The 22,209-nt window shown below is 35.8% G+C and overlaps 2 protein-coding genes across 2 annotated transcripts; one reads left to right on the plus strand and one right to left on the minus strand.

The window, feature by feature from the left end:
• Positions 1-5,383: 5,383 nt before the first annotated feature.
• Positions 5,384-6,275, minus strand: LOC116138312 (uncharacterized protein At5g39865). The gene has a single exon (XM_031424032.1). The coding sequence runs from the start codon at positions 6,121-6,123 to the stop codon at positions 5,392-5,394; it is 732 nt and encodes a 243-aa protein (XP_031279892.1). The 5' UTR covers positions 6,124-6,275; the 3' UTR covers positions 5,384-5,391.
• Positions 6,276-14,110: 7,835 nt separating this feature from the next.
• On the plus strand, positions 14,111-15,394 carry LOC116138262 (putative disease resistance RPP13-like protein 1). Its single transcript, XM_031423971.1, has 4 exons — positions 14,111-14,284; positions 14,442-14,507; positions 14,613-14,859; positions 14,943-15,394. The coding sequence occupies exons 1-4, from the start codon at positions 14,111-14,113 to the stop codon at positions 15,392-15,394; spliced, it is 939 nt and encodes a 312-aa protein (XP_031279831.1).
• Positions 15,395-22,209: the final 6,815 nt, after the last annotated feature.

The following is a 22,209-nucleotide window of genomic DNA, read 5'->3' on the forward strand; positions in this document are numbered from 1 at the left end:
AATACCAATTCATGTAAGATTTAAAATCTTGAATGAATTCGGAAGTTAGATTCTGATTCCCATTTTGAGGCGAAAGTGGGCTAATGGGAAAACCATTAACTTTTACAGTGTGTGAGCGAGTGATGGAGAAACCGGTGAGGACCCGGCGTTTAAAAAAACAAGACAAACAATTCTGCATGCAACTGTAAGGAATAAGAGAGGAGGCCACTTACTAACAGCAACACGCGGGTGCGTAGGGCCTAAACCTGCGCACACACTTGCAGCGCGCGTGAGGAGCAAAACACTTTTTTTTTTTCCAGCAAAGAGAAATAAAATGTTTAAACTTCATTAAAATGTTTAAACATATACAAATATCTATGATTGAAACTCCATTTATTTGCAAAAATACCATTTTATTTATGATTGAAAAATGAAATAAGATTTCTAAATATATATAACTCTTTTATGCCTTTAATTTTGAAAAGGGTAGTCTAAATGAAATAAACCATAAAAAAATTCTCATGTGTTTGCATTGGATTTAATTATTAAGTCAATGTCAGTACACAAAGGATTCGGTCATTTGATGACATAGTCGCTGACTCATATAAAGACCATTTCATAAGACTTTACATTTTACTTTCTTAAGAAACCTTTGAGATTTGATTTCAGCACACAAAAGTCTAATCAATTTTTATGTGGGATGGTGACGTATTATTCTTTTACTAGATTGCGCTGCAATCTGTTGTCCCTTTAAATAGAAAGGCACATGCCTCAATCGAGAAAATTTTCAGCCCAAACGTTTTTTCCGTTTTGTTAAAATGAATACTATTATTGTTGTTAAAGTTCATATTTATTTTTTATGATAGTAAGTGTTTGGGTTAGTTTACACATATTTTGACTAATTTATTGAATTCTAAAACTATTGATTGGATAAAAACTCTAATGGTCATCTTTATTAACAATAAAAATATATTCGAATTTAAGATCTCTTGAATAATACATACAAAAGTCTTTATTAAACTATTCGATCATTCAAGAGTTGGTTGAAAGTTTATATTTCTCTTCTGAGAATCCTAAACTCTAACTTCAGTTTTCGAAATATGAAAACTATTCTTCAACATAAAAACTATATCTCAACACAAAAAAAAAGTTATAACCCTTTTTAAATGTTAGATATAAATATATTGACCATGATATTTATATTTTAAATTTATTTGGTAATATAGTTAATTTCCTTATATTAGGCTCTAAATATTACATGTAGATCTTCGTTGTTTTCATGCAAAAATCTTGAAATCGTTGAAAAAATTCATTGAATATGCTGAAATTTGTTTTGGAAATTTCCCAAATGGTCGATAATATTTATTCTTACGTTTTAATATAATACACAGAGAGAGGGAAGTAGCAACTTCTTTGATTTTCAAATGGGCTCAATGGAGGCCCAAAAGTTTCCTTTGGGCTAAAGCTCTAGAACTCCAAACATCTGTCTAGTAGAAATTAAGTACAAATGTTAGTAATTTTGTCAAGGTGTTGAGTGTGTGTGCGAGCTGAGAGGGTGTACAAAGGTTAAGAACTTAGTTTTTGAGATTGATTTGTATAAATTATTTATTTTTAGGGATTTTCTTTTGGTAAACATAGATCTTATTCTGTCGAATCATATAAAATTTACGTGTACTTGTATTATTATTTTCTCTCTTATCTTGTTTTATTTGTACATGATTCTAAATGTTATATCGATTTTACAACGGTTGAATCCAAATGAAGGGGAACAACTCTTTTTGTTGGTAGGATTTTGTTACCAGACAAATAACGACAACAACTATTAAATCGAAATTTTATCATTTTTTAAGGATCGTATTATGTTACTAACCCGGTAACATACCAGGCCAATTTTCACCCTTAGGTTGTGGTCCAATGCTTGACCATGGTCCCCTAAGACCATAATATAAACCAAACAAATAATTTCCTGTAGCTTCTTGGCAGAAATTGCCTTATTGCTACGTTTTAATTTGGTCCCAACAGGGCTTTTACTATTTTATAAATAAAGTTTTAGCCTCCTTTTTCTGTCTTATGCCAAAAGGACTGAAATAATTTCTTCATCTATTTAACAGGATTTTGTCGGAGGATGAACCACAAACTTATGTTTTAAAATTTAAATCTTTTTTTTTTTTTTTAATAACCAAGGGTGTTCAGGCCAACTTATGCGTACCTCAACTAATATCCGGAGTCTTTTGAACATCTTATAAGCCCAATGGACTAGATAAGTCACAAATGTAGTAGGTAGTTACTTTTTGGGACTCGAACCCAAAATTTTTGGGTAACTCACACAGATGACTAAAGTTTTGCTGTTCGACCACAAGGCTAATGGTTGTTTTAAACCTTTTGAATTGCACTTTAATTAAAATTAGGGTAAAAATAATTTCTAATATTTGATTTAATGATAATGTTATATATATAGAGGTGAAATGTTAATTGATGTGGTTATTGGTGTGTCTATATCACATTAATTAAAAGATTGTATAACGTAATATTTTTTTGTCTGAAATTAATACGATATGATAAATAATCAACTATATTAGTTAGAATCCAAACTTTATAAGTATAATATTACTTTTGATTTATTCTTCGAGTACTAAAATCATTTAGATATCTTATAAGAAAGATTTATCATGGTGTACATAAGGTCTATGAATATTTAATGATATGTTATAATGATTTTTATGATTTGTGATTAAGTATTTAATGAAGTTCCAAATAACTAGATATAAATTGTCACATTATTTTATAGAGAGAGAATTAAAAAAAAAAAAAAATTGAGTCTTGACCTTATGCATAATCTTAAAGTAATGCTACACTTACAACCTCTTCTCACAACTTTGACATGACAACTCATAATTGATCAGACGCAATTGACAAGATTGTGGGTAGCATTTTCCATAATCATAATGTCACACCACCTTTTTTATTTTTATAATTATTTATTTTTTCATCAACTTTTGATACCAGCCAGTGACTTTTTATAAATAAAGTTTTAGCCTCCCTTTTCTGTCTCATGCCAAAAGGACTAAAATAATTTCTTTGCCCATATGCTTCCAACTCATCTAATTAGCATGATTTTGTTGGAGGATGAACCACCAACTTATATGTTTTAAACCTTTTGAATTGCACTTTAATTAAAATTAGGGTAAAACTAATTTCTAATTTCTAATATTTGATTTAATGATAATATTATATATATAGAGTGGAAATGCTAATTGATGTGTCAACATTACATTACTTTAAAGATTGTATAACGTAATATTATTTTCTATGAAATTAATATGGTATGATAAATGATCAATTGTATAAGTCAAAATCTAGACACTTTTTTATTTTATTTTATTTTATTTTATTTTTTAATGACGACTAGTGTCTGGGCCAGCTTACTTGTAAGTCAACTAATCTCCGAGACTCTGAAACTATCAGCTGGATACAATCCCCAATTGCCACTCCTATTAGGCGTTACGGGGACTTGAATTTGATAGATCATGCAAACTTAAATCATCTTTTACTTTTTTATCATCAGACTATCTAATAGTGATTATAATTCAAACTTTATATATATAATATTATTTTTGATTTATTCTTTCGAGTAATAAGATCATTTAAATATCTTATAAGAAAGGTTTATCATGGTGTACAGAAGGTCTATGAATATTTAATGATATGTTATAATGATTTTTATGATTTGAGATTAAGTATTTAATGAAGTTCCAAATAAACTAGATATAAATTGTTACATTATTTCATAGAGAGAGAATTAAAAAAAAAAGTGCCTTGACTCTTGACCTTGTGCATAATCATAAGGTCACATGACCGTTTTCATTTTATTTATTTTTTCATCAACTTTTGATACCAGCCAGTGACTTTTTCTAAGGAATGAGCCATGTGCAATGCTCCGTTCCTTCCCTACTAATTATTCCAAGCTTATCTTGACAATGATGTAAGTTCAAATTTATCTCAAAATTAAACCACTTTTCACTTGTTTTTTTACTCATCAACTTAATTTCATCCTTCTTTATCTAACTTCCCATAAATTTTCTAACGTTCTGCTACCTTATTGAGTGACCCTTTGTTCAATCTAGCCTAATTATAATACATCCTCCGATTTGGAAAATTGACAAAGAACATTCAAGTATCATATCATCAGTAGTACAACAAGCCAATAAATACACGACATATAGATTTTCAATTATGCAATAATGGGTCATATTAATGATAAAGATAAATGAAAGAGAAAAAAATTAAATTATAAAGTGACATAAATTCATTGGCTTATGATATGACTAACATAGTACCTTTGTGATGTTCGATTTTTATTTTTTATTTTTTTTCATTCTTTAGGAGATATCTCTAAGTATGATACTACGATAGTACCACATTGACGGGTTACCGCAAGCCAATGCATACATGCTACTCATAGATTAAAATTTATAACATACCAATCACATTTAACATAAAGATAACTGACAGCGAAAAAAATTATGGGTGGTTTGCATGTATTAGCTTGTGATATCATTGATGTTCTACCAACTTTCTCAGATAATGTAGATTGCAGACTTTCCCAAGAAACTAACACATTATCATTATACTGCTACTGATACTATCTTAGTTAGGGGTGATCGGTTCTGTATGCTTTGCATTTTTTGAAGGAACTGAAATTGGAATTGGGACTAGAACTGGTCAGTTCCTAAGATTTAGAATCGAAACCAGCCTGTTCCAATTCCTAGAAACCTAGAACCAAAAGCTGAAACATATGTTTCGATTTCAGTTTCGAGTACCCGTGTTAATTTAATTACCCATACTTTTTATAAAATGACAAATACATCTAAAAAAATTACAATTCATCCCAGTTCCTACTCGGGTACGCAGACCTTGGTTTCGGTTTCAGTTATTGGTTCCAACATTGTAGGAACTGGAATCAGACCCATGAATCCTCTGTTCCAATTTTTCAAAACTAAAACTGACGAGTGAGTACCCGCCAGTTCCGGTTCTACCTTTTACTGATGCTCACCCCTAACTAAGTATCAAATTGTTATAATTGTATAACAATTATTTTCCGTCAAAGAAAATAACCCTTTTTTGGGATATAAAAGATTTTGTAGTTTTCTATCTAAACAATTGAATGTGACAAAAATTCATATCCTCTAAGCACTGAATTTTACAAACCCAAAATCTTTCAACATAGAAACATACAAAGAGAAGAGTTAAAAACATTAAAATAGAATTGTGCTACAATGTCAAGAGACCAATAGTTATCAATCAAATTAAAACCATGCATACATTAAAATTTACTCTTTTATTAATTTATTCTTAAAAAAACATAATCTAATTTACAATTTTCATTACATTACATTAAGCTTGATTAATTTTTCAGCAACAAATGGGGCACTTAACCAATCCATTTTCATTACATTCTGAACATCTAATGAAAATTTCTTCAGAATCGCCATCTTTGAACACCTTGCAGCTTCCATTGCAATTCAAACAAACCACAAATCTAATGTTTCCGCAGCCATTACAGGCGGCGCTATTCAGGCTCAAAACTTCAATTCCTTCCAGGATTGTCTTCAGCTTTCCCTGTTCGTGCAGCGTCACAACTTCATCAGCTCCTCCGATAAACCTCCCCTTAATGAAAAGTTTCGGAGGAATCGCTCTCCCCCTCAGCAATCTCCACAGTTCATCTCGGAACTCCATGTGGAGCGAGACGTCGCGCTCCTGGAATGAAATCCTGAAGCTCTCTAACAAAAACCTGACGGTGTTGCAATCTTCAAATGTCTTTCTTATTCCTCTCAGGCTTGTTGTGTAAAAAATTACTGAGTCTTCTCCTCCTGGAGGACACTTCTCTTCAAAATCGGAAAGAGATATCGATTCAGTTTCGATGGATTCCGAGGTGGGTTTGGAGTTTTCTTTGTCAGGAATTTCATGGAATTTCAGTGGAGTTTCTTCTTCATCTTCTTCTCTGTAAATATCCAGGGAGGGATTTTTCTGATTGGGAAATTTTATTAAGGGGCTTTTGTGAAAGGCTTGGCCTGATTGTTTGAGGGAACTGATGGTTGAAGCAAACTTCAATTTCTTCATGAATCTTCCCTTCACTCCTTTCATTTTTCTTGGTTTCAGGATTTTGATGGTAAGTGTGATCAGAATTCAGAAGTTGTTTGAAGAAGAAAGTGGAAACTGAAAAAGCTGAAGATCAGTGGGGTGCTTTTTGAAAGAATTTAACACACTAATAGAGTGGAGACCACTCTCTTATATTGTCCTTAGAAGTCCAAGAACAAAACACTTTGGTGCCTCATCATGACAGAAACACCTTCCCCACATTACAAAAACTAGAAAAAAGAAAAGACGAGGGAAAAGTTTTCAAGGGGTTTGTGTGTCATTTTCCCGGGAAAGTTAACCGAGAAAATTACTAACAAGGCCATTCATGATGATTTGTGTAGAGATAGATGGTTATGCTTTCCCTATACGTACTACTATAAAGTAGAAAAAATTATAGAATACCCTTTTAGGATGGTCACCACGTGGATCTTTAACTTAAAAACACTCAATTATATAAAATTAATGGTAATTATATCGTAAATAGTTGATTATGAAGTTACCCGGTCCAGATGTATCTGAAGTATCGAGGAAAAAATGAGGAGATTTTTTTACTTATTAAATTAGAGATAAAAGAACTAATTTAGGTTAGCATAATATGTGACAACACATTATTATGTTATTGGATGTTCCCATCTGTCACCAAAGTGAGGTGGTGAGACTGTCCATATAAATATTTCTCGTGGATCTGACAAAGGATGTGAATTAAGAAAATTACTAAAGAGCCTACTAATGATTTGTGTATGGGCTAAAATGAAAATATTGGATTACCTTTAGGCGTGTTTAGGGAACGGCCTTTAAGTTACAAATTTTAAACTTAAAAACATTCTAAAATATTAAACTTAAATGATATTTGTGTTGCAAGTAGCTGATTCTGAAGTTATTGGCGAGACTTGTGATTGTTATTTTGAAAAAAAAATATTAGAGGGGTTGTGGTGAATGAAATGAAGAAACAAGTGTTAACCAATAGAGCTCTTGGTTGTATTACTCAAGAGGTCCTGAGTTTGAGTTCTAGTCTCTCATTGTTTGTTAATAATGGTAGCCATTGTAACTTTTACTCGGTCTGTATTTCTAGTGTTTTGTAGGATTAGTTGATGTTCGCGTAATCTGACCTTGACATCCCTGATTATAAAAAAATAAAAATAAAAATGAAGAAACAAGGAGACAAGATGTGGGAATGGTAATAATTGAGTGGCAACTAATTTGATCTTTTCTCTCTTTGGATTGGATATCTTTATAATTAGGTGCCAACATAAGTGACCAAACCAGCTTTTTGAAGTTTGACTTGTAAAAATTCTAGTTACTAACTGTGATTATAACAGAATCCAATTCTGGTTGTTAATTAGGTATATGAATTAGATCGAAACACTCCTCATGTATATTGCCCACAACTTTTTAAAGTTGTAGGGCAGGTTTTGCTTGTAGTTGCCAAACACTAACTCATTGCTGTTTCCCAAAAAGAAAAGAAAATTGGTATATTTACATTGTACAACCAATAGGAATGCAACACATGTTTAATATGAACATTAATTAAGGCCCTCAAGAAAAATATAAAAAATTCTTCAACACATACACACTGCATTTTTAATCACTTAAACAGCTACACGCTGTATTTTTAAACACTATTGGAAGATAATAAAGATTTTTTTTTTTTTNTCATGTTTATAATACGAATTAGGCTGTCATTGAACACTCAGAGAAGACTGTTCTACTGCATAAATGATCAAACTTTCGGCAGCCGCATGGTTGTATTATCATAATAAAGAACAAATGAATTGACAGATTAAAAGAAAGAAAAATGATTTCTTAAAGCAATAGTTTTCTGGGTTTCTTTCAAGTGGGTTCTCCACTGAGCAAACAAACAAAGCCATACGCGCAACAAACACGTCGTTTCATGATTAGGTATGAAACTGAAGAATTAATTAAAATTAAAATAAATTAATTATGTTCTAGAAAGAAGATATGGAGTTCAATCTTCAAACTTTGATTAAAAAGCAGAGGAAGAGTGCAGTTGGGTATATGATGGTGATAGTCAATTAGTGGCATCATTTTGTTGTTAATATTCTATTACGCGTTTTTGGATTACTCTTATTTGAGGGTTTGGACTTTTTTGACATTTTAGAAAAGGTCAGCAAAAGTTTTTTTTCAAACCCTCGATTTTCAAAATCATGTTTTTCTTCCTCAAATCAACGAACAAATGCAACATTTGACCAACCCTCAATAACATATTTTTATTTATTTTGGACTTGCTACATTTCTAAGAATGTTATTATCATTCTGCACACATTGTTTTTTCTAAACTTCTAAAAAGGACAGATGTTTTTATTTTTATCAGAAAAAGGACACTAAAAGTGAGACACTGTTACACTTAACTGTGTCTAGGAGTATTTTTGTCTTTTAATTATAAATAGAATTAAAAAACTTATAAAATCTAAAAAGAAACTGAAAAGAATAGTATATCTTGTGATTAAAAATTGAAAAAACGGAAATTAAAAAAATTTGAAAAATAACTGAAAAATGAATAAAATAACATGAAAAATAAATTAATAAACTGAAAAAGACTATAAGAACTTATAAAATTTTTGAAAAAAAGAAGAAAAATACTTAAAATATCTGAATAAAAATAAAAAAATTTGAAAAAGAAATTATAAATAATAAAATAATTTGAACAACATTTTTAAAGAAGGGAAAACTGAAGAAAAGAAAAAAAACTTAAAAAACCTGAAAAATTAAAATAAAAAATCTTAAATTTTGAAAGAAAAATACAAATTCTGAAAAAATTTATAAATGAAAAAGAATATAATAACTTGGAAATTTTGAAACAAAAAAATATAAAAATAAAATAATCACAAAAATAAAAACTTAACTTAAGAAATATGAGAAAAAAAAAAAATGGATGAAAATTTTAAATTTAAATACTCTGAAAAATTATATAAAAATGTCATTTTCGAGAAATTAAAAAAAATTGAGAAATTTAAATTTAAAAAGAAAATTAAAAAAACTAAAAACAAAATAGTGTTGCCGGAATCTCACCAACCCAAATGTGATTCCAGCAAAATTGCACACAATGTTTTAAAAACCGACTCGGGACAAAACCCAGGAAGCTGGCCGGGTCGATCGGTTGAACCAGCTGGTTCAACTGCTGACGTCATCATGTTGACGCCAGCATGATGATGTCATCATGTCACTATTCACAGAATGCAAAATTCCAGAATTTGGATCCAAATCATAAACTCCTAAATAAAAAGTCCTTAGCAAAGCATCATCAAACATCATTACATCAATAATACAAAAAATTACAAATCAAAATAACAAAAAGAAGGAAGAAATCACATAATAGTTGTTCAACACTTCAACATTCTAACAAAAAATGATCTTCACCCAATGGTCTTCAATCCATCTTTCTATCCTCAATTAAAATTCACAGTTCACACACCATCTGACAGGTGATCGTCATCATTATTAACATCGGCAACATCATCTACAAAAAATTCTAGCAAAAAAGGAAAACCATAAGTTAAATCTTTCTATTTAAACTAATTAAATATAAACTAGCTACTACCAAATTGAAATTGCTTAAAAAATTGGAAACAACCTTGTGAAGCATCTGTTAAGTCATAATATGAAGGGTGATCACCACCATCTATAGGAATAGTTCCAATTTATCATAATTAAGCTCACCAACCTCCTCTTCCTCATCAACTATCCACCATTCAGTTTTATCAATACTCTCATAATCAACAGGATCATAAGTAATTTTCTTGTAACAACTCCTGAAATAGCAGAATTAAATGTTCAAATCATGACCAATAAAGACATCAATGAAAATAACAAAATGAAGAAGGCTTTATACCTATTTTGGAAACGCAAGTTATAATGAGTGAAAACCAAATCATTCAACCGTGGATGCTCCAATCTGTTCATCTTTTTAGTATGTATGCGTTCAAAAACACTCCAATTTCGCTCACATCTGGAAGAGGCCGAAGTTTGACTCATAATTTTGATTGCAAACTTTTGTAAATTTGGAGCACTAAACCCAAATGTCCTCCACCATTCATCTAATTGAGAATAAAAGTATAAATTACATAAGAAATAAACACAATTTCATAACTTAAAAATTAGACTTAAAAAGTTAATAACTATTACATACCCGGCCGTGTAGTTTTGCAAGTTTAAAGAGCAAGCTCATGAGAAAAGCTTTCTAAATGGTCTTGATATAACCTACTCTCTTCCAGTAATGTTGTCTTGCTCATTTTGAATGCACTTGCTTTACTGTCAATAGTGTCAAGGAAACCATACATGACCTCAAGTTTGTATCCTACCCCAACGCGTCTTAATAATTGTTGTATAAGGTTTGTACAAATTTTTCTTATTCTTAAACAACTTCTTGATCCCCATCTTCGTTCTGTACATGCCATCATACACATATCCTATTGAAGACCTCTCATCTGAGTCTATAATCCAGAACATACGCATCAATAGACTCATAACTTTGGAAATTATACCAATGTCATCTCAGAATCGGTTATCTAGAACTATGGAAATAAAGGCTTTGCCTTTATTAGTTTTTGCATATCGAGACTCCATAAAAGTTCTATTTGTCACTGGAGATTGCAAGTCATGTTTGTGCTGATGTAGGCTACTTAATGCAATGAAAGTTGTGGCAAAACGAGTTGCACCTGGGCGTATAATTTCTATCCAACCCTATTCAAGTGATAGACTTTAGATGTTAGTACGTAGTAAATTCTTAAAAAATGTATATATGTAATATGACTTGACAATGTAAATTATAAACCTATAAGGTAAAGGTATATAAACTATTTTTTCCTCAGCAAAGCAAGCACAAATGAATGATTATACACAAACTTTGTAACCTTAAATGCACGTCTCAAAAGGCTAATTATGTGACTCATCTCAGCTATGTCTTTCAGCATCAAATTAATGTAATGTGCTGCACAAGGAGACCAAGTAATACTGCTATATTTTTCAGATAACATTCTTCTAACAACTTTATAATTTGCTCCATTGTCAATGACAATATGGACAATATTGTTTGGTCTAACCCATAAAACTATTTCCTCAAACAAGCTGAACAATGTTGCAACATCCTTTAAAACATCTAAAGCATCCATTGATTTCACAAAACACACTCCTTTAGAACAGTACACTAGAAAACTAATCAGCAACCTATGTGAATTATATGTCCAACCATCAGCCATTAAAGTACATCCAACATTCTCCCAAGTTTTCTTGTAACCATTAATAAGTAATTGCACTTTTTTCCTAACATCTCTCAATAAATTTACACGTAAATTATGATAAGTTGGGATTTTATACCCAGGACCAATTGCAGTTATAGTATCCACCATAGGTTGAAAATAAATTGAATTAATAACATTAATTGGGATGCAAGAATCATAAAATAACCTTGCAACAGCCATGTCCGCTCTCTACTTAGCTTCTTTTCCAGCTAAAACACTCTTAATTAAGGGCTGAGACCCAGACTTAGTTCTTGAAGCAAAATAGTCACCTATCCNTTTCCCTCCAAAATCTCCACGCGCTTTCCCGTAACTTAAAGTCAACTCCCCGCATAAATTCTAAATTAAATTAAAATAACATTTCAATTTAAAAAAAAAAAAAGTAACAAACCCAAACTCAAAAGTCAACTTCTTCTCTCTCTCTCTCTCTCTCTCAACATAATAAACTTGAAACACAAAGTACAGAGCAGTCAGAACCAGAACCAGAACAAAAACATCACAGAAGAAAAAATTCTATGAAAGAACTAATCTTGTTTCTTTTGTAATACTTGAAGTTTTTTGGTTTTGTTTTTTTTTAATGGGAAACGGAGTCGGAAAACTTGGGCACTGTTTCGCTGGCGAGGTGTCACGCCGTCACGACATCGCCATCATTCTGGGGGACCCACTTGACGGGGGATTGGGCCACTCTTTCTGCTACGTACCGCCTGAACAGCCCCGTCTCTCTTCCTCCTGTAGAGTCCATACCGAGTTCTCCACAAACAACGTCCTTCAAACGACGAAGTTTTTCCACTCAATCTCCGGCGCGTCGGTCAGTGCCAACGTGTCGACCCAGACTCTATCAGTGGCCCTCATCGACTCATGTCCGTACAACACTTCCTCCATTGATCGGGCCTCCACTTTCGAGAGCTCCGATTCTTTCGCCTCTCTTCCTCTCCAGCCAGTTCCCCGTAGCTCGTTCCAATCCGGGTCGGGTGCTTCCCTGATCGGGTCTGGTCCGATCGAGAGAGGCTTCTTGTCGGGTCCCATCGAGCGCGGGTTTGTATCGGGACCCATCGATCGCGGGTTGTATTCTGGCCCGATGATTGATAAAGAAAAAAAATGTGATAATGATAATAAGTTGCAGAGTAGCTTATCTCAAAATAGTATTAAAGGAAATTCCAAGAAACAAAGATTAAAGAAGGTTTTCAAGAGAGTTTTATCAATTTATCGTGGCAATAAATCGTGTAAAGGGGTTAAAGAAATGGATTCAGAGAGAAACAATGANATTAGTTGAGACAACTTTTGAATAATACAATCCCAATAGGCACCACGTAATGCCTCATCCATTTCCCATATATGGTTTGTTGATGTGTGATTCTAACTTTTTGAGCTGGCAATTTAACTTTTTGTTTCTGATGCTATACTATAAGAAAATGAGACTACAGAAATTTAAAGTATAAGATTTGGGGTTCAAATTATTAACATGTGTTCAACTTCACTTTACATCAGCATCACAAATGAAGTCAATCAACGGCCTAAAACTAAATGCTACAATCACAGTATAAACAGATAACATCAAATTACCACGAAAAGAGCTAAAAGAAAATTACAGATCATAGAACAAGTCAATCAATGCTGAGACAATGGGGACTCTTGCTGATTACAAACGGCAATATAAACTGCAAAGTTATAAACTATTAACTATAAAGTTAAAGTATAAACATTGTAGTAAAAAACTAAAAATGAAAATACAAATCAATACCTGGTGTTGGTGAAGACTAAAGACAAGCTGCTGTTGACCGTTGGAGAGGTGGAGCTCGACGGCGACGGATGAACAGTTGAACACTGAAGTACTGAATAGAGCAGAACTACAGATTGCAAAAGAGAAGAAGAGATCGCGATTGCCCATAGTTCACCAGTTCCTGAGCAAGAAGAAGATGACAACGACAGTGTAGCTTCCTGATCGACGGTGACGGAAGAACAGAGCAGATCAGCGGTGAAGAGAGGATTGAGAATAGATCGCGCGGTACCCCAGTAGCCCAGCTGACAACGAGCTATACAGTTGACGGTGAAGGCTAATGCGACGAGATTCGAAGGTGAACTGGTGAAGGGGAGACTCGTGGATGATGAAAATGCAAAATAGTTTTCAGAGTTTTCAGACGAAAGAGAGGGAAGAAGTAGCATGAAAATGTCAAAATGGGGGGAAATGTTGATACTGTTTAAGTCAAGACTCAAGTCAAGTGTTTATTGTTTTAGTATTTATTAAATTTAATATTTTCATTTTTAAAATTTTGTATTAATGTGCATGACCCGGTTTTCATTAAAGTCACCGGTTGGACCGGCGGGTGCTACAACACCTCGGTCCAACCGCGGGTCAAGCTGGGCGGAGTAATTCTACCGGTTATAAGGCTCACTCGGCCCGGCTGACTGGCCGAGTCCCGGTTGAACTGGTTGAACCGATCGGGCCGGGTCGGGTTTTAAAACATTGCTCCCTCCCAACCAAAAACATCCCACCGTGTTGTATTGTTTAATACATTCGGATTCAAAAGATTCTGAACCCATTCTTGAAACCGTAAAATATACTAGAAAGAGTCAAGATTCAAAGGAAAAATATTAAGCTTTTCTTAGCCCACACCAGCTCTCTTTTGTTTTCTGCTAAGTGGAGAGAAGAGAGAATAGGAGTAAATATCATAATAGGCTATAGAGTGGCTTCTAGGGTTTTATTTAGCTAGTGTACGGCAACTGTTGAGAGCTTAACAATGACTCTCGGTGAAATCTTTGTTTCATTTTTTATTTCAGTCTTACTGGATAGATTGGCTTCTCGTGAGCTGTTGGAGGTTGCTACTCAATGGAAAATTGATTCTGAAGTGATGAAACTGAGGTTATTAGTTTCAAAAATAGATGCTGTGACTAAAGACGTTGAGGAAAAGCAGGTAAAGAAATATAGTCTTGGAATTCTAAAATTGTTATTCTGGTTTATGTAAAATAGAAAAAATCAGTGCAATAAATGTTATTTTTTTGTTGTTAATTACTAGTTTAAGGGTTTGTTAGTTGTTTAAAAGATTTGCATTGGTGGCTTCATTGTTACAGATGGAAGACAGTGCCGTTAAATTATGGTTTGATGAATTGCAAGATTTGGCAGATGATGCTGAAGATGTACTGGATAAATTTGCCACTCAAATCTTGAGATTCAAGTAGAGCGTGTTGACGAGTGGGTGCAATCCTTTAAAGCCAGTTGTTGCTATTGCCTTCAACCAGCAGTTAGTTGACAATATAAAGAAGATAACAGAGAGATTCAATAAAATTGCAAAAGAGATAGTAAAGCTTGGTTTGAGAGAAAATGTTGTGGAGAAGGCTACCGGGCTGTGGCGAACGTTACCCTTGACTTCTTTGTTAGTTGATCATGTCTTTGGAAGGAAAGAGGATACCAAGAAGTTAATTGACTTCTTGACAGAGGACATTGAAGCGGGAGTCAGTGTTGTTTCCTTAGTAGGTCAAGGCGGTGTTGGCAAGACAACCTTGAGTCAGATTGTGTATAGTGACGAAAGGTGGATAAACATTTTGACCTCAAAGGGTGGGCTTTCGTATCAGGAGACTTTGATTTGGTAAAGGTTACAAAGGCGATCTTGGAGTCGTTGGGTAAAGGGTGCTCTCATGTTATAAACCTTGAACCACTTCAAAAAATGTTGAAAAAGAAGCTGGAGTCAAAAAAGTTTTTACTGGGTTTAGATGATTTATGGAATAAGAATTATGGTGAATGGGATGTTTTGCGGCTTCTGTTCAGAGCTGGTGCACCTGGGAGCCAGATAATTATAACAACTCGTAGTAAACATGTTGCACAAACCGTTGGCATAGGTCCTATTTTCTGTTTGCAGGAACTATCGGAAGATGATTGTTGGACATTGTTTGCACATCATGCCTTCTCCGGATTGAATTCTGCAACTCGTCCAAACTTGGAGATCATTGGTAAGAGAATAGCTAATAAATGTAAAGGTTTACCTTTAGCAGCAAGGCATTGGGAGGCCTATTGCACTCTAGTTTAGATATGGGTGAGTGGCTGCTCATTTTGAATAGTGAAGTGTGGGAATTTCTTGATCAGTATTGTGGCATCCTTCCGGAGCTAATTTTGAGCTATCATCATCTCCCTCTGCATTTGAAAACTTGCTTTGCCTATTGTGCGATTTTCCCCAAGGGATATGAGTTTGATGAGAAGAACTTAGTCTAGTTGTGGATAGCGCAAGGTTTTGTGCAACAGTCACAAGGTGAAGACATTGGTAGCCAATATTTTCACGAACTAGTTTCAAGATCACTCTTCCAACGTTGTAGCCGTGGGAGTGAGTTTGGGTATAAAATGCACGATCTTATCAATGATTTGGCTCAATTTGTGGCCGGAGAAAGATGTCTCAGGTTGCAAGAGGGTGATGAATACAAGATTCATGAAAAGGCACGACATTTGTCTTACTTTCCAAGAAAATTTGATGCCTTTCTAAATTTTGAGGCCTTCGATCCAAACAAGCGTGTGCAGACTTTCTTGCCAATTGTTGATAAGTTTAAAAACTGTCAAATAACCAACAATGTTCGTAGTCTATTGATGAGATGTCGTGGTTTACGAGTGTTATCATTCACTGAGCTGCCAGAGTTAATTGGCGACTTGGAACATCTGCGCTATTGGGATCTTTCTTACACTCATATCACAAGGTTGCCTGACTCAGTCTGCCACTTATACAACTTGCTATCACTGATTTTATATGGATGTAAATTTCTTACAGAGTTGCCGACAAAATTGGGGGACCTTGGCAATTTGCAACATCTGGATATAAGAGAAACTAGTAGTTTACAGAAGCTTCCATCGCATATTGGTAGATTAAAACATCTTCAGATATTGCCATTGTGAGAGCCCCCTCATCTTGGACCATGGGCTATCCCAGTCTTGGCCTACTGCGGCCTCATGGGCTTTCCACATGCGCCCCATCATCTTGGGCCCCAATCATAGGAATATCCCCACCCCTGCAAGTGGGTTTCTTTCGCCTTCCCCACCTCTCGAACACAAGACCTGCAGGCTAAGTACTTGTGACAAGAGAGGTGAGTACCATAGGCCTCACTCACTTGGATATCCCCACCCCTGCAAGTGGGTTTCTTTCGCCTTCCCCACCTCTCGAACACAAGACCTGCAGGCTAAGTACTTGTGACAAGAGAGGTGAGTACCATCAGGCCAAGATGATGGGGCGCATGTGAAAAGCCCATGAGGCCGCAGTAGGCCAAGACTGGGATAGCCCATGGTCCAAGATGAGGGGGCTCTCACAGCCATATTTTCCTGTTGGCAAAGATCGTGGATGCGGAATCAATGAGTTGGGGAATCTAGCAAATCTAAGAGGGGATCTATCCATACTAAGGCTTGAAAATGTGCCGCAAGAGATAGCTAAGGTGAAAGCGAAGTTGGAGGACAAAGAATTTCTCAATAAGTTGGTTTTGGAATGGAGTAGCGGTAGCATTTCTGATGTACTTGAGCGGGGAGAAGATCTAGTTGATGTGCTGAAACCTCATAGGAACCTTAAAGAGCTTTCACTTAAGCATTACGGTGGCGCCAAATTTCCGTGCTGGATAGGGAATCCATTCTTCAATCTAGTGGTCCTCCGAGTAACTGATTGATAAACTGCACATCCTTACCACCGGTTGGCCAGCTACCCTCACTCAAAGAACTCACTATCGAAGGGATGAACAGTGTATGCAATGTAGGTTCTGAGTTCTATGGCATTGACTGGGGTACTGATAAACCTTTTCGGTCCCTGGAAACTCTGAGGTTCAAGAATATGCCTAATTGGGAAAAGTGGTTTGCTTTTAGTGCTGAAGATTTCCCTTGCCTCCAATTTCTGTATATTGAGGACTGTCCAAAATTTTCAATGATGCCCACATCTCTTGGCTCCTTGAAAAGTCTTGAGATCCGTAACTACATGGGATTGCATCAGATTTCATTCCTTCCACAAATCCAAGTCTTGGTGCTGGAAGAATGTGATCCCCTGATAGTCGTCAGTGTTGCTAACCTCACCTCACTTGTGAAGCTGTGTATTTGCAGATTTGACTATTTCCCAGTTGGGTGTTTCCATAGATTAACTTCATTCCAGGAGTTGGATATATCTTACTGTTACAGCATGGACCAGCTTCCAAGCGGACTGCTTAGCCTCAAACATCTCTACACATTGAGAATCATTCATTGTTGGAGTCTTATTACCCTTCCAGATATCGGTTCCCCATCAGTTCTTAGACATCTTCAAATCAGGGCATGTATAGCTTTGCAGTCCTTACCTATTGGTTTGATGCGCAATAGGTGCCTTTCTCTTCAAGTCCTAGAGATTGTTGGTTGCTCTTCTCTCAAGACCTTTCCAGATGGTGAGCTACCTCTTACTCTTCAGAATCTTAGTATCACATGCTGTCCAATACTGGAATCCCTACCAGCAGGTTTATTCCACTCAAATACTAATCTGGAAAGTTTGCATGTCAGTGGGTGCTTAATTACTGAATTCCCAAATGTTTCTCCAAGTTCAAGACTTAAAGAGCTTGAAATCGTTGACTGTCTGGAACTTGTATCTTTACCTGATGCCCTCCACAGTTTCAACTATCTTGAAAATTTGTTGATACGCAATTGCCCAAAACTTAAATACTTCCCTGATGGGGGATTGCCACCAAAGGTGAAGTCATTCTCGATATTCGATTGTTTAGATCTCCGAGTGCTGCCCTACGGACTGCATGACATGGAGTCAATTCAACACTTGACCATCAGCAATTGTAAACTCGGGTGTATTCCCAAGGGGGGTCTTCTCACCAAGCTAAAGTCAATTTGTATTGAAGGATGCCCTGAGCTCAGCAACTCATCCAAGTGTTATCTGAAAGAACTCATTTCAGTTAGAAATTTTATTTTCAGTGATTAGTTAACAGCCATAAACTTGCAGTAGGTTGTTCAATGTGCATCCAATAGAAACTGACAGTCTTTTTTGGTGAAAAGGAGTGGAGAAAGCGTTGCCAAGTGGCCGGTATTTCAAGCAAGGAGACGGGAAAAACTTGAATTTTGAAGATAAAATCAGTCTCTTTCTCTCCTATCCACTTTTGTATGCATACTTTTATTTTTACATATCAGTGTTTCATGTTTACTATTGTTTTTGCACTGGCAGATGAACACCAATGACATTAAATCCTCTTGGTATGATACTTTTGTAATTACAAAATTTTGTAATTTCAATGTGGGAGTTTTGGATTCATATAGATGCAAGTCAGGTTTATGTGTTTCTGCTCTTTGGCTTATTTCTAATCCTCTAGTCATTCTCCAAATTTAACATTAACCTTAACAAAATTTTCCATGATAAATAGTGTTCTAGTTCAAAGTCCTACTGAATTTACTACTGCAACTGTGATTAGTAATTGATATTCTAAATTCAAGTAAAATTTTGGAGTTAAAATAGTTTGACCCTAGTTTCATGTTTGCCGATTATACGTCAGTTTTTATATAGCTTTGTGAGAGTGTACAATTCAAAGAGGTTCAATACCATGGTATGAAAGAGACAAAAAACAATTATAAATTATAGTTTAAGAGGAGATTGGGTTGTTTGCGAGTTGGTTGTGATTGTGGGCAGAAGAAGCTTTTCGGGTTTTGGATGCTGGCTATCTAGCCTTGGGTGGTTTCTGTGGGATGCTTGTGCTGCTGTGGGTTTTTGGCAATCGTTTTCCCTTTTGTAGGATTGCTGATTATGGTCTGGTGTAGGTCATGTTTGTGAACGTTGTCGGGAGTGTGTTGTTTGCGGCTGTTGCTTTTGGTCCAATGGCGTTTATGGGAGTTTTGGTTGGGGGTGTGTGTGTTTGACTGCTTGAGCTTCCTTTATTAGATATACTGGTTTTCTGCAGTTTTTTGAGTGATTGGTGGGTGTGTCCTTCATAGCCGTTGTCCCCTGCTGAATAAATTAGACAATTCAACCAAACAATTTTTTTTCATTATATTATAACATCATCCAGAAAGCTGAATAAAAACAAGAAGCAAATCTTAGTGTATAACTATATCAAAGTTGTCCTCATCCTCATACACAAAGTTTTTAGTCTGTGGGCATCCCCATATAATTTTTTTTTTTTTTTTTTTTTTAAAAGATGCTGGAGTCCATGCAACCGCCACTAACAGACATGAATAAGTCTTTCACATTTAGCCACATAGATAGTTTCCAAATTTAGGGGCAAACGTCCTCCTAGAAAGGACACAAGACGAGGACAAACGAAAAGACTTAAAGTGGGAAGCTATCTACTCATATAAATAATTGGAAAGAGACTTCAGACTGTAACACGAAAAAAATTAAAAGCGATTTTAGGCTGGTACTGGGCAACCCTTCTTCTGGGAAACTAATAGGATTCAGCAGCTCAACAAACCAGCAATGAAATGTAACAGTTTAAAAAGAAAAATGTTAATAGAATATTCAAGAACAGAAGGCTATATTTGAATGATTTAGACTGTGTATTACACTTTTGGAACTGTAAGAAAGATAACTAGAATAAGAGTTTACTACGACTCAATATCAAAGACTCAAAGACTCAAAACAAATTCAAAGAAACAAAAATAACACTGCTGTGCTTCGAGGGCCAACTGCCTCTCAAATTTCCTTGTCCTCTCCTCTGTACAGTCTTAATCATGGCCTTCAGAGACACTAGTGTTTTGCTTAAGGAAGGATCCCCTCGTAGTTGTACCATTCGCTCTCCTGATCTGAACTTCATAGTCTACTTCTTCCAATTAATTATTGTCTCCCCTAAAGTCTCCAATCACGCCATCCCGAGTACTACATCAGCACTCTCCATTTCAAACGGAAAAAAATCTTGAACCACAACCATTCCTTGTAATTCCAGCAGAACCGCTTTACATTCTCCCTGACATGTCACCCGATAACCATCTCCCACTCTGAGTCTGAAAGACGGGGTTGTAACCACTGGTAATTCCAACCTACCCACTGCCTCGAAACCAATGCAATTGTGGGAAGCCCCACTATCAATCAACACAATTAATTCCTTATCGTGGATACTCCCTTTAAGCTTCATCGTTTTTGGCCCTTGTATTCCTACCACCGAGCTAATGGATAGCTTCACATGGCTTTGATTTTGTTCAACGGCAACTTCCTCATTTTCCTCTTCTTCCTGCAGCTCTGGATTCTCATCTTCTCCCTCAAGTAGAACAATCTGAAACTGTTTCTCACTACACCTATGCCCAATTGAAAATTTTGCATCACATCTATAACATAATACTTTTTCCCTCTTTCTCTGGATCTCAGATTCTGTTAACCTCCGAAAAGGAAAATCTCGCTGAAAGTTGGAAGATTTGAAGGTGGCTGCTGGAGTTGACGCGTAATTAGAGTTGTTCTCGGTGGAAGCATGCCTGAAATTTGTGTTTTGGGCCTGAATTTTTGGGTTGAATGTTGAATGTATTTGGGTGGTTTTGGGTTGGGTTATGTGTGTTTGGGCTCTTTTTTGCTCTTTCATTCCGATTGGGTTTAACTTGAAACGTGGGCCATTACTAATTCCCCAAACTTCCCTTGTCGGCCCAACCCTCCTCTGGCTTTTTCCAAGACTGAATTTCTTTCTTCCACTTTCTAGGCTAGGATTGCAATCTGAGTTAAAGAATTTGGCTGACCCAAAATATCTGGTTGTTGGAGCTTCACTTCAGCATGGATCTCGGGTTGTAACCCGTTCAAAAATGCTACAGAAAGCACATCCTCCCTTTCTCCTACTACATTGCCGCAATTTCTTCAAACCGCCAGTGGTAGTCTAGCACAGTTCTGGTCTGCCTCATCGACATAAGAAGTTCCAGCGGGCTGATTTCTTGTGCGCCGTTGAATCTCTGCAGGAAACCTACCTTGAATGCAGCCTACGTTAGTCCCGGTGCCCTGGATTTGTTCCATTGATACCAATGGAGGGCCTCCCCTTCCATGCACAATGCCATGGAGAGGACCTTGCTCTCGTCGGCAACTTGGTTAAGGGCGAATTACCTTTCCACGCGAAAAACCCAGCCATATGGATCTTCGCCAGAAAAAAGTGGAAGCTCTAATTTTCTGCCTTCCCACTCTCGTCAAGTTCTCCCTTCGTGGTGGTAATAGCCTCCGTGGTAAGGAAGAGGTGGTGGTGGTGGTTCGTCATGGTGGTTCCCTATGCTTGAGTTATTGTCTTCCTCATGCCTCACCATCCTTTGGCGAGCCTCTTCCTCAGTTTTCTGTTGTCTTTCTTCTTCTGCTCTATGGTGAGCTTCTTCCTATTCATCCTTATGCCTCATCCAGTTTCGCACGTCCATCATTATCTCCCTCATGGGTGCCACTGTTTCTGTCAACTTGGAAATGTTTCTCTTCACCCTAGTAACTTCCTTCTCAACAGTGTCCATTCTATTTTCCATTCGAGTATTGACCATACCGCAGTGAGCAACCTCACTCTGATACCAAATTAATAGGATTCAGCAGCTCAACAAACCAGTAATGAAATGTAACAGTTTAAAAGAGAAAAATGTTAACAGAATATTCAAGAACAGAAGGCTGTAGTTGAATGATTCAGGCTGTGTATTACACTTTTGGAATTGCAAAAAAGATAACCAAAATAAAAGTTTACTACGACTCAATATCAAAGACTCAAACACTCAAAACAAATTCAAAGAAACAAAAATAACACTGCTGTGCTTCAAGGGTTAGCTCCTCCTAAATTTCCCTATATTATTCTCTGCCTTAATCTGCTCTCTCACTCTTTTTTTATCCTCCAGCTCTCTCTCTCTCTCTCTCCCTTTAACTGAATTCTCTTGCTGTCCCAACCCCCAATCGCCACCTGTCCTAGCCTAAGCCCATCAAAGTTTCCTGCC

The sequence above is a fragment of the Pistacia vera genome, unplaced genomic scaffold, assembly GCF_008641045.1.
Source record: "Pistacia vera cultivar Batoury unplaced genomic scaffold, PisVer_v2 Contig34, whole genome shotgun sequence".
NCBI lineage: Eukaryota > Viridiplantae > Streptophyta > Magnoliopsida > Sapindales > Anacardiaceae > Pistacia > Pistacia vera.

What these genes read in the sequence shown, in the direction of transcription:
- LOC116138312 (XM_031424032.1), bottom strand. Translation starts at nt 6,123, where the DNA reads ATGAAAGGAGTGAAGGGAAGATTCATGAAGAAATTGAAGTTTGCTTCA.
- LOC116138262 (XM_031423971.1), top strand. Translation starts at nt 14,111, where the DNA reads ATGACTCTCGGTGAAATCTTTGTTTCATTTTTTATTTCAGTCTTACTG. An exon ending in AAGACGTTGAGGAAAAGCAG is followed by an intron (nt 14,285 to 14,441) that starts GTAAAGAAATAT and finishes TCATTGTTACAG; the next exon opens with ATGGAAGACAGTGCCGTTAA. An exon ending in AGTAGGTCAAGGCGGTGTTG is followed by an intron (nt 14,860 to 14,942) that starts GCAAGACAACCT and finishes CTTTCGTATCAG; the next exon opens with GAGACTTTGATTTGGTAAAG.